This window comes from Trichoderma harzianum (genome assembly GCF_003025095.1).
Source record: "Trichoderma harzianum CBS 226.95 unplaced genomic scaffold M431scaffold_3, whole genome shotgun sequence".
Classification (NCBI taxonomy): Eukaryota; Fungi; Ascomycota; class Sordariomycetes; order Hypocreales; family Hypocreaceae; genus Trichoderma; species Trichoderma harzianum.
The window spans coordinates 1145885-1158202 of NW_020209251.1; the positions used below are offsets into that span (position 1 = coordinate 1145885).

Consider the following 12318-nt stretch of genomic DNA (forward strand, 5'->3'; position numbering starts at 1 on the left):
AATAGTGACACTACACCTTCCAAAGACAAAGACGGTGGCCAAGACGACAAGAACAACGATGCGCCTACCAAAGACGAAGGTGGCGGCAACGATCAGCCCGCCAAGGATGAGGACGATGGCTCAATTCAAAACGGCAAGCCGTCTCTAGAAGAGAAGCCTCAGGACGACTCTAACAAGGAAGATGCCCCCAAGAATGACCCTCCCAAAGAAAACGAGAACCATGCTTCAGAGACCGACAAGGAACAAGAAAAGCCACTCAACATGGATATCGAGACCTATAACAAGGAGATAGAAATGCTAGATGCTTGGGACTTGACTATCGAAGAGTTGAGGGAATGGAAGGACAAAGGCGACAAGGAAAATTATGACGACGTGGCCCCAGGCTACGAAACTGACGGCAAGGGGAGAGATGCGGGCACCATCAGCAGACTCCAGCATGAAAAAGATATGAGGAAAATGTGGAGATATGCATACAGCACCACAGCCAAGTGAGTTATACCTGTCTTCATCTTTTCTAGAATGCGAAGTCGATGCTAATTGACATATAGCCTCGAATCTTCCGGCAAAATCTATGGTAATACTCTCTCGACTCTCGATTACAAGGAGAACCGCACGGATGCCATGCGACAAAAGCTTAGAGAAGACCCCCAAGCGGACGTTGGCTTCAGCGTCGATAAGCCCGTTCGCTTCAATCCGTACCCAAAGTACAACAGTGACGAGTGGAAAAAGCAACGACACGCCGCTCACGTTCCTTGCAAGGGTCCAACCGGAGAGCCTGTCGAAGACCTGCTAGTCTTCAAGGGTCGTCCTCACAATTTCCCTGAGCCCAACTTTGGAAGCTATTCTTTGTTCAACATGGATCCCAACTTGTGCTGGGAGAGAGATACGCGACTTGGCCCCTATGGTCTACTCCAACAAACAAAGAAGGTGGCTGATAAAGTCGAAGTTATCGACTGGGATAATGTCAATTGGGGCGATCTGCAAAAACGATGCTTGGAGGCAAACGCTGCGAGATTCGATTTGAACAGGGATAAGAAGAATCCGTACTTGGACGTTTACCCAGAGCTTGCTAAGCCCGAGGCTCCCAAAGACGAGGCTCCCAAAGACGCCGATGACAAAGCTGCCACTGCTCAAAAGGATAAGGAGTCACCAGTTCAACCTCCTAGGGAGGACGATAAGACGGTGAAGATCAAGGGGCGGTCGCCGTTTGACTCTTCTGGCGGAGAGGATGAGGCTAAGATTGTAAAAGAGAAACGATCCGTTATTCTGCTGCGATCCTACACGGGCAAGGTTTACTCCAAAAATGACAAGGAGACGATTCGCGCTATGATTAGCGAGCTTTCGCTCAAGTCTGGTGGTGAAATCGAAGTTGTCCTCCTCGTTCAAGTCAAGGATAACAAGCTCAATATTTTCGATGACCCCGAAGTATACCAAAGCGTTTTGCAGAAGCATATCCCTCCCGAGTTCCATGGTATCACCGTTTTGTGGAATGACAAGCAGGTCTGGGATATCTACACCAAACTGGATGAAAAGGCACGAACGGTTCACACGGCGCAATGGCTCTGTGTCCAGAAATTCAGCGCTGACCACCCCGAATTCGACTATATCTGGAACTGGGAGATGGATTTCCGGTTCACCGGCCACCATTACGATATGCTTGATAACATTGCGAAATTTGCCGCCAAGCAGCCGCGTCGAGGCTCCTGGGAACGGAGTGAGCGGTGGTACATCCCTGAATATCACGGCGACTACGATACGACCTTCCGCAAGGACGTCGAGGAGACTTATGCCGGCGATACTGTTTGGGGTGCCCCCAACCTGCCATTTATCAAGCCAGTTGGCCCCAAGCCTCCCGTTAAAACGCCCGAGGAAGATAACTATTCGTGGGGTGTCGGCGAAGAGGCAGACTTCATCGCCCTCGGCCCGATCTTCAACCCTGTCCACAGTAACTGGATTATTGCCGATAATGTCTGGGGTTATTCAGATAAAGAGCACAGGGCCCGTGATCTTCCGCGTCGCACCACCATCGTCACTCACTCCCGTCTGTCGAAGCGTCTTATAGACATCATGCACATTGAGAACCTGCGTGGAAACCACGTTGCCTCCGAGATGACACCCCAGACCTTGGCCCTGATCCACGGCTTCAAGGCTGTTTACGCCCCGCATCCCATCTTTACGGACCGAGATTGGAACGGTAAATTCCTCAACCAATGGTTCAATCCCGGCCCCAAGGGAGAATCTGGCGGATACGGAAGCCCTATGGGCTGGGGTAGAGAGCGACGATTCCAGGGCAACTCTTGGTACTATCGAGCAGAGCCGCCGAACCGGATGTACAACAACTGGATGGGCTGGGTTGACACTGGCATTGGAGGCGAGGAATGGGAGCAGGAACATGGGCGACCATGCCTGCCATCCATTTTGCTTCACCCTGTCAAGGATACAACGCCCACTAAGAAGGATCACAAGACTGGCTTTGAGCTCTTCTACGGTTAAGGAGTTATGAATCCGTGGCAGCCTCTCATTCTCACGGTTCCGCCACCTCTTTTTTCCACTTCTCTTCATCTTCTTCTTTCCCTATTACTGTCCTTTATTTTAGGATACCCATTTTTACGTTTTACATTTATTATTCAACGACGACGGCTATCACCGAGTCGACTCATCCACTAACTCGTGGACCCTTTGAACTGGAGGAGGGATGTACTATGATTGTTGACACGCGCAAATATTCATCACGGTACGAGGGAAATAGGCGAGATGCGTACAGCCCGGCGTTTTAGTTTATGATGGCACCGGATTTCGGGCTGGTTGTTTTTTTGTCCGCTTTGTTCTACCTATTTGCAGACAGTATGGCGAGAAAATTTGTTTTTTTGCCATATGTGTAAGGAACTCCAACGAACGGAGTTACATATTAGAAGATTGCATTGTCTCTTTCTGCATTGTTTCTGTATTGAAGGCATGAGACGCGATGAGAGAGAAGCAGTGTTGACGTCGCTGCTCGTACGTATAATGTTTTATAAGAATTCATTGCATCAAAAATGAAACAAAACTTCAAGTGCTCAAATGACAGAGTGACCCTTTACGTGTGAATTGACCATGTGCCTGACTTTTGTTGTCTTTCCCAAATATACTGATGTCAACTGTGAGATGCTCGGTTCTTGTGGGGTAAAGCCGGATTATTCGGTGCCCCACGGCCGTTACCGCTAGATGCATGTGCCATATCTCAAGAATTGAGTGACTGAACTCGCACGCCTTCTTTCCATCCTCTTACAAATATATCATGGCTACGTTTCACGTCAAGCGAAATCCATTATCTATCAATTAGGGAGGCATTTTCAGTAATGATCTGGCCTCTCGTAGCTCGTAGAGCTCCTGTTGCACCATCGGGGTGAGGCAAGCGGCAGTGGAAGGCGATGATCTTTTCGAATCAACCATGAATCCGTTTTCCAGTGTGAGCTTTTGTCTACCCTCAGATTGTGTAAGAAGCAGTACTGATTTGACAGACACCTACACCGCGGCGGTTTTTACTGCCTAGGCGGTCGACGCAGTCGTCGTCGCAAACGCCAGGTGCTCCTCCGCAGTTTCAATCCACTCCGCGCTTTGGCTCCTCTTCAGCTCCTAGGCCAACGCAAGGCAATGAGCTCGATATTGAGGAGTCTGAAGATGGAGAGGAAGAAGAGGTTATATCTGAGTCGAGTTTGTCAGGCGATGAGAGGGAGGCTACGGAGACGAGACAAGCTGCTTCACGCAACCGTGTGCTTGATATTGAGTCAGATGCTGGCATACCATCGCAGGAGGAGCCGTCGTCTGATGTGATGGATTCAAAACCAAAATCCCATCGAAGATTTCATATCGAGTCAGAAAGCCCAAGTGAGGGCTCACAAGGTACTATGGTGGGCAGAGAAGCGAAGCGTCGGAAGATGTCGATATCTCCGACGCCTTTGATCGGTTCTGACGATGCGCCTTACGAGGAAAGCGCCTTTGATACTGAAGACGGAGCATCGGTGATGAGTATGGATAGCGGGGAGGGGTCGCCCATTATCATGAGGAATTCCAAGGCTCTTCAGCAGCCTGTTTTCCAGCAAGCGCCGCGATTCAAGCCTCTCGACGCTGAAATTACATTCAATGGCCTCCCAGCGGCATTTTCACCCCAGCGGAGAGGGTCAAGATACGTCTCTGGAGGAATGGCGGCTCAGCTCCAAGGATGGCTTTCAGAAGTCAAGGGGTGGGATGAGAACAGCGGGAGGGTCGAATCAGTGATGAAGCTTCGCGTGGAACAGGTTAGGTCGGGGAGGCGAATGTATCTTGTAGAAGGCCGCGATCCTTTGACAGAGGCATCTAAGAGATGGATTCTGGCTGGCGAGGGAAAGCTGACTGGTCTGGGTAAGAGGGCGGAGGTGAAGATGGGGAGCGTGGTGCTGATTGAGCCGCCTGTGTGGGATGTTGAGTTGGAGGGGAGCATTTGGAATGTGGCCTGCGAATGGAGTGTAGAGATGACCTGAGCAATACCTTGTCTTATGAAACATACGAAACATATTTCATGTGATGGATTTCATGATCTCATGGTGTTGAGGATGTTGATGCATATAAGCCGAATTTGCACCAAGCGCGAGTGAGTGGCCAATTGAGGTTCTGCGGAATATCGCCATACCCTGCAGCTACGGAAACAGCAACGTCTATCTCAACATTGCCTCGCGGAAACGTCCTATTTTCAGCTGAATGGTTCCTTTTCTCATTATATTTCTGTCTGAGATGATATTATAGTAATCATCATTATGATACGACCCTTTTCCTGCCTAATCTCCGCCCCAAAGCTGAGAGTTTCCGTCGCTCAACAAAGATGTTTCTCATCTAAAATCACAACAAGGGCTTCAGACCCGCTCCGAATATTGTTTTGTGGCTCAGATGCATTTAGCTGCGAATCTTTACGCGCACTGCATCATGAGCATGAAAGGAACGCACAGCTTATCGAGTCTCTGGATGTCATGGTTTTGCCTCCGAGGCGAACTGGGCGAGGATTTAAAGACATTAGTGAGGGTAAGCATAGAGTTTCCCCCCGACGTTTCGAGATGGTATTAACGGTGAGACAGTACCGTGTAAATCTGTTGCAGAACATTTGGGATTAAGAATACATCAACGAGAGACGTTTAGAGGCTGGAAAACGCCGGAAGGAACTAACTTAATTGTCGTTGTTTCATTTGGATTGTTTGTTCCACCACGGATATTGAACTCGGCAAAATATGGTGGACTAAATGTACATCCATCATTATTACCGCAGTACGCCTTACCGCTAAAGCCTTATCCCCTGATATCGGCCTGAGTTAACTGAATGACGCAGTCTACGTGGTCCAGCTCCAATTCATCATGCCATGATGCGTGGCGATAAGTACACTGGTGTATCACTTCAAACGTTGGACCCCAAAGTCTTTGACCACGGCACCGTTCTCACCCAAACACCATCTCCTGGCTTAGCGATACCAGACAGTGCTACGCTCCAGAATCTTACAGAAGCCCTTGCCAAGGTAGGTGCAGAGATGCTCGTCCAGGGACTACGAGATGGGCTGCATGCGCCTCCATATACGGACGCAGGGTGGATGGCCGAGCAACTCAAAGACGAGAAACTGGTTCACGCACCGAAAGTGGGCAAAGGAGAATCTCAGATCAGTTGGCCTGACTGGACTCCATCCCATTTTGAGCGTTTCGTCAACATCTTCAGTACGGTGTGGACACAGGCAAGAAATAATAAAGGTAAATTTAAGCGAGTACTTTTTTTGGACGTGGAGAGTGTCCCTGAGCATGAAGTGACGGGAAGGGATGAGGAAGTAGTGTTTCGGGTTGAATCAGGAGATGAAGGAAAGGATATACAGAGAGCTGTCAGAATCGATGATGAACGTGATGCAGTTTACGTACAGACGGCACATGGGGGCTGGGTGCGTGTGAAGAGTGTCAAGGTTGATGGGAAGACAACGCAGACGGCGAGGATTGGGATGAGGGAATTCCTGAAGAAAATGAAATGATTATATGACATGCTACAATACTAGAATTTCCCCCATGGTGATAACCGAATGGACATGGTACAAGTACTCAATAGTAGGACCAGACAAGGGTTGGAACGTCGATACTATCTGTCAAGACATCTAGGATTCGGCATGCAAAGTCACAGTCTCGATACGAGAACACCCGCCATCGGCATTCAACTTCAGAAAAATCTAATCTCCTATTTAAAAGGCCGAAGCCAGCAAACAGTAAACATACGAGACCTCATGCAAGATGAAACCTTAGACTGGACTCATGCTGCCCTGGCAGTTATTTACCATGACTTGGTACATGGAGCTTTCAGGAGAACTCGCAGCTACAGCTCGTATTTCCAAATGATGCGGCCAAAAAAACAAGATGGAAGAGATGAGGAAAGCAAACGACTACGGTGTTATAGAGACCTCGCAGCCAACACGAAGAGCAAGCCTGCCACGTATGCAAGGCAGGGATATAGGCGAATGGGCTGCATAGAAAGCTACAAGGTTGAGCAACCCAGAAGCGAATCAGAAGCTTCTATGGGGGACATTTGATGATTACATACTCGTACTAATCGGCAGTAGATTGCCTGAAGGGAAGGGGAGGGCAGAAAGGGAACATGACATTGAAGTTTGGGAGCTTCCCCTGAAAGGAGCAGTCGAGGATACCCGACTTCCAATGCAGAGTGGAGCTATGGGGGAGTTGTCCGAAAGTCAGAAAATTCAATTCAAATAGATCAAATCCAAAAGCGGGTTTCCATCCATTGCCCCCCCACTGTTCATTTGGTGGTGATTCCTTCGTCTGGTTTTTTTCACGATTAGGCTTTTTGGGGGAGTTGCCGAGATGTTGGCGTATGCAGGCTGAAATGGACCCGTGATTCTCTTCAGTATCTGCACAGCTAGTTTCTTCATGGTGCTCAATAGTGTTGGTGAGGCTTTCAACCGCTAAAACTCGGCTAGGGCAGGTCCCCTGGCTTGCTGCCGGGCTATCCAATCACAGCGGCCACGGGTGATAGGGGACAGCTGGACGGGCTGGTTTAGCGCCCTGAAGCTTCCCTGATCCGGCGCCTCTACCGTCGGACGTGCTGGTGCTAGTGCCAACACGTACTCGTAGATAGAGGTCGGAGCTCCGGGTTGCTGTTCAGTTGGGTCTGGTTTGTTTTGTTGACAACATGCCCTCGAAAGGAAATTAACGTCGGCATCAAGCAATACGACTATACAGTACCACTCTGCAGATGCAGATGCAACTGGAATGCCATGATGGCGCGGTGCATTCTCTCTTCAGGCGTTTTCGTCTTCGAGTCTTTTCTTTCATGATCTCGCTTCGAAACTGGGGCGTTTCTGGTGCCTGAGATGCATCGATGCGCCAAGATTGACGCGAGGCCAGTCTCTCCAGTCTCTCTTTCTCGTCCTCTCCCTCTCCAGACAGACGAAGCTCGACCGTTAAGCACGGGCTTTCCTTTATATGATAAGCCTGCGACAAGAATCGGAATCGCCACGCAATCTGCAACCTGCATATCTTTAGATTTTATGCCGCCCATCCAACCATCCTGCGTGGCGCAGCGTTTCGGCGGTGTCCCATGTGGGACTTTCCGCATGCTATTGAAGGAAGACGCGGCACAGAAAGTCCAATAGATCCAACACGACTCGGGCTCGCTAAAGCGTTTACAACTGTCGACATCCAAAGTCGGATAGACCGGGACGGTAGAGATACATACACACGATACGTGCACCATCTCTGCGCACTGGTACTCGTACCCTCAAGCAAGGAGCTGGATGTCTGTGCAGATATACGAAGCGCATGCTCCCTATCTAGGACGCTTTTGTCGTGCGCCCTTATGCCGGGGATACTCCGTCGAAATTGAGGGTGAATATGGAGAATCGAGTCCATATCAGTATGCTGACGCCCTGGATTGAAACCCGCGGCAAGGCGGAGCGAGTTTGCCGCCTGGCATTGGACGAGCAACGGGCTTTTCAAACGTTTCTGCAGCCCGTTATACGAGTATGGACACCCCGCCATACTCCGTTCTCGTACAGTATGGATTCTAAGGCGGCAACCAATCCAGGTACTGGAACTCGGACTTTTCTTGGCCGACAAGGGTGGTGAAGAAGCCTTCAAGGAAGTCGACAGGTCCAGCATAAATGTTTCGCCCCTGGAACCATGCAGTTCCTGCATTAGCGGCCCCGTTGTCAAGAGGGGATGGGGTGATTCGCCGTCGGCGCGCTTCACATGAATTTCTGCAGCAGGAGAGCAGTTCATGCCTGGGCGCTGCCATACCATGCCATGCCGGGATACCATGGAACTGGATCTCCTGAGAGCGAGCCTCGTCGTTCTGTGCTTGACATTTTCACGAGCTCCATTTGATTCCAGCTGAATACCGGGTCCAATGTCCAACACCATGCTGTAAAGAACTGCAATCTCGCCATGCTATTTCTGTCTGTTGATGTTTGAGAGCCAAGGCAGTAGGGCTCGGGTCCCGTTACCAAATTGGTTCGGCTCACTCTCCCGGATCAGCTTCGTGATTCGCCCTCCCCATGTTTCCATCCAACTGATTGGCCTGGGTGTTGCTGCTATCCCACACACCCAAGATGGGCCCATTTCAGCATAGTCCCCTGATCTCACTGGGTATTCGCCCACATATGCTCGATACGGCTTTCACCCCCTGGCGTTATGGGATCTCAAGGTGGACAGCAAGGGCTTTGCCAAGTCTAGGAGGCCCTTAGCCGTATGGCATTACTCACATGCCGTATTGTCGTTGGCCTTGGATGCATGCGGTGTTGCCGCCTATGAGAAAGCTTCTCGTAATGGGCCCAGGGGTCGAAGACGTTTCCATCTAAAAGAAGGTCGACTGCCGCCAGAAGTGTCTCATCACACACTCCTTCGTTGTCAATCCCTTACACGTCAATCAACGACAACTTTGAGCATCAACGCTCGTCCTCTGACGTATCGTACGTCTACAACACATTCGTTCCTGGTCGAACACATCAAGAAATCTAGTCATTCTTTCAGACGATATTCGAATTTCAGCCGATCCTTAAATCATCGAGACAACTATTCGCAAAATGCCTTCTCTTAACGCCCTTAGCACGGCGCTTCTTGCCTGTGCGGGTAGTGCTGTTGCTACTCAGTTTACTTTGGCCGATACCTACGACCACACCAACTTCTTCAGCAAATTCACCTTCAACAATGTACGACACTCTCTGTTCTATATCCGTCATCACCCGCCGGTTGCTTGAAATGTCTTACTAACTCTGATACTATAGGCCGCCGATACCAACTCTGGTTTCGTAGTCTACCAGGACCAGGCCAACGCTCAGGCACAGGGACTCGCCAAGATCACCAGCAACAACGAGGTCTACCTCGGAGTTGACACCAAGACCGTCCTCAAGGGCGCCGGATTCCCTGGCCGTAACTCCATTAGACTCGAGTCCAAGGCTTCCTACAAGCATGGTCTCATTGTCGCCCGATTCTCCCACCTGCCTACCAATAAGTGCGGTAGCTGGCCCTCTTTCTGGACTCTTGGTGACAGCTGGCCCAACGATGGAGAGATCGATGTGTACGAGGGCTGGAACAACATTGTCCAGAACCAGCCTGCCTTCCACGTCGGCGACACCAAGACTTTCGGCCAGTGTATTCTCGAGAACGCCGGCCAGACCGCTTCCGTCGCTACTCCCAACTGTGACAACACTTTCCAGAGCCCTCCCAGCCAGTACCTCAACCAGGGATGCACTGCCAACGACAACAAGGGCCCCTGGGCCTCCAGCTCCGGCGGTACCTGTAAGTACACAACTTCCCTTTGCGCAATGGGTAGTCGAAATCTAACTCTGTATAGACGCCATTGAGTGGACCAGCGACTACATCAAGCTGTACAACTGGCACCGCGGTGCCGAGCCTGCTAACCTGGCCTCGTCCAACCCCGACACTGCTACTTGGGGAACTCCCGCTGTCAACCTCCAGGGCTCCAACTGCAACATCGACAAACACTTCAACAGCCAGCGTCTCATTCTCGACATTGACTTCTGCGGCAACCCCGTTGGCACCCCTGCTTTCTGGCAGCAGAGCTGCGCCGCCGTCACCAAGCAGGCCACTTGCGCTGACTATGTCGCCAAGTTCCCTGGTGACTTTGCCCAGACCTACTTCCAGATCCAGGACATCCGCTACTTCAGCCAGAGCACCAGCAAGCCCACCACCAGCAAGGCTGTTACTTCAAGCAAGCCTGCTACCTCCAAGCCCGCTACTTCTAGCAAGGCTGTCACCTCTAGCAAGGCTGCTACCTCCAGCAAGGCCGCTACCTCCAAGGCTGCTTCCTCTGCCGCTGCTTCTTCCGCTGCCGCCTCTTCCGCTCACAGCAGTGTTGTCGTCCCGACTTCCGTGATTGCCAGCCTGCCTCCTGTTATCACTCCCAGCCTCCCCCCTGTTGTCACTACCAGCAGGTGGTCCAACTCTTCTGCTGCCGTTACTACTCCCGCTCAGCTCACCACCTCGACCGTTTACACCACTCGCGTTCACACCATCTCTCAGTGCGGTCCCGAAGTCACCAACTGCCCATTCCGCCCCACGGTCACCACTGAGACCGTTGCTCTGTACACGACCGTCTGCCCCGTCGAGGAGGCCGAGTCCAGCTCTTCTGCTGCCGCCGCTGCTACCACTGCTCCTCCTAACGGCAGCGGTCCTGAGACTCTCACCACTGCCATCACCATCGTCCACACCATCACCAGCTGTGCTCCCGATGTGACCAACTGCCCTGCTCGTCACTCTACTCAGGTCATTCCCATTCCTCCTGCTCAGCCTACCGGTGCTGCTCCTCCCTCGAACGGTGCTGGCAGCGGCCCTGAGACTCTCACCACTGCCATCACTATTGTGCACACCATCACCAGCTGTGCTCCTGATGTGACCAACTGCCCTGCCCGCCACTCTACTCAGGTCATCCCCATCCCTGCTCAGCCAACCGGTGTTGCGCCACCTGTTGCCCCCGTTGCCCCTGCTCCTCCCGTCTCTATCGTCCCCGTCATGCCCATTGCTCCGGCTCCCAGCAATGCTGCCGGCGGTGTCGTTCCTAGCTACCCCGTTGCTCCGGCTCCCAGCGCCCCCGTGGCCCCTGTTGCTCCCCCTCCCGTCGCTCCCGTCGTCCCAGTTGCTCCCGTCGCCCCCAGCGCTCCCGCCGGCGGCAACGGCACCTGGACCACCGTGGCCTCTGGCCCTACCGCCCAGCCTCCTGCTCCTTCCAGCGGCCTTGGCTGCTCAGGCGCTGACTGTCTCCCCCCTCTGGGCAGCGGTGCTGTACGCACCGGCATGAGCACTCTTGCTCTTGTTGGTGCTATGGCTGTTATGCTGTTGTAAAGGGAATCTAACTGATTCTAAGGGGCAAGGAGAGGAGAGGAAATAAGAGAAGAGAGAGAGGAAACGAGAAGAGGAGGAATATGTGGAGAGATGGAGAGGATATGTAATTAAAGATGAAAGTCAGTTTAATCGAGGCGTTATGTTGGATATTCATGTGCCACCATATTGAATATGGGAGGACGTATATACACTTATAGAGTTGGATCCCAAAGGGCTAGTCATACTGGTAGTCACATTCTACAAATTTCCTTTATCTTTTTTTCTTTTCAAAACACAATAGGCATATAGCCTTTTAGATCCTTTATTCATCGTACTATCTCATCGGTTGCCTGTGTGAACTCCATCCGCAGCAAAACTCCTTTACCTTTTTTCTCAAAACAAAGTAGGCATATGGCCTTTAGATCCTTTATTCATCGTCCTGTGTAAAAGGTCATCTATGTGAGCTCCATGCGCAGCAAAACTAGGTAGCCTTTTGCCAGACAATGCTCATTGCAACTCCAGGGGGAGCGACTCTACCTTCATATCCACCTTGGTCGTATCATCCGGGGAATAGAACGCAGTCAACATCCTGACTTCATTGACACTTCGATCACCGCACACAGCCTTGGCAAGCTCCACGAGTTTAGGCCAGTGGCCTTCAGGAACTTCCGACTCCTTGAGGCGGTCGCTGAGAACATAATCCGCGCGGATCCAGTACTGGACCAGGCCTGGGGCTCCGTCGCGAGCTTCATGGACTTGGATGCGGCAGTACTGCGTGATCTTGAGGTTCTTGAGCTGGTGGGAGTTTTGGGGGAGGGTGTCCGAGTCAGCACGGGGTCTGGACTGAGGGAGTTGGGGGAGGGCTTGGAGGGGGGCGGCGGAAGCAGTTCGGAGGGGGTGGTTGGGGATGACTTTGAAGGGCTTTTGGGGGAGGGGTTTGGCTGAGGGGGGTTTTGAGGATGACATTTTTGGTGGATGGGGGTGGATGGG

The 12318-nt window shown here is 51.6% G+C and overlaps 5 protein-coding genes across 5 annotated transcripts; 3 read left to right on the top strand and 2 right to left on the bottom strand.

Annotated features, from left to right (window-relative positions):
- Nucleotides 1–294: 294 nt before the first annotated feature.
- On the top strand, nt 295–4499 carry M431DRAFT_491886 (hypothetical protein; the record flags this gene model as incomplete). The annotated part of the gene is made up of 4 exons (XM_024916946.1): nt 295–488; nt 549–2488; nt 3471–3475; nt 3501–4499. 4 exons carry the CDS (start codon nt 295–297, stop codon nt 4497–4499), a joined length of 3138 nt encoding a protein of 1045 aa, XP_024777329.1.
- Nucleotides 4500–4692: 193 nt separating this feature from the next.
- On the top strand, nt 4693–6046 carry M431DRAFT_109289 (hypothetical protein). Its single transcript, XM_024911705.1, has 3 exons — nt 4693–5034; nt 5088–5274; nt 5336–6046. The coding sequence occupies exons 1-3, from the start codon at nt 4773–4775 to the stop codon at nt 6012–6014; spliced, it is 1128 nt and encodes a 375-aa protein (XP_024777330.1). The 5' UTR covers nt 4693–4772; the 3' UTR covers nt 6015–6046.
- Nucleotides 6047–7050: 1004 nt separating this feature from the next.
- Nucleotides 7051–8895, bottom strand: M431DRAFT_347134 (hypothetical protein). Its single transcript, XM_024914452.1, has one exon. It carries the CDS (start codon nt 8407–8409, stop codon nt 7537–7539), a length of 873 nt encoding a protein of 290 aa, XP_024777331.1. The 5' UTR covers nt 8410–8895; the 3' UTR covers nt 7051–7536.
- A 176-nt stretch (nt 8896–9071) lies between these two features.
- On the top strand, nt 9072–11349 carry M431DRAFT_2738 (glycoside hydrolase family 16 protein; the record flags this gene model as incomplete). The annotated part of the gene is made up of 3 exons (XM_024913967.1): nt 9072–9197; nt 9273–9786; nt 9842–11349. 3 exons carry the CDS (start codon nt 9072–9074, stop codon nt 11347–11349), a joined length of 2148 nt encoding a protein of 715 aa, XP_024777332.1.
- Nucleotides 11350–11835: 486 nt separating this feature from the next.
- Nucleotides 11836–12294, bottom strand: M431DRAFT_2739 (hypothetical protein; the record flags this gene model as incomplete). Its single annotated transcript, XM_024913968.1, has 1 exon — nt 11836–12294. One exon carries the CDS (start codon nt 12292–12294, stop codon nt 11836–11838), a length of 459 nt encoding a protein of 152 aa, XP_024777333.1.
- Nucleotides 12295–12318: the final 24 nt, after the last annotated feature.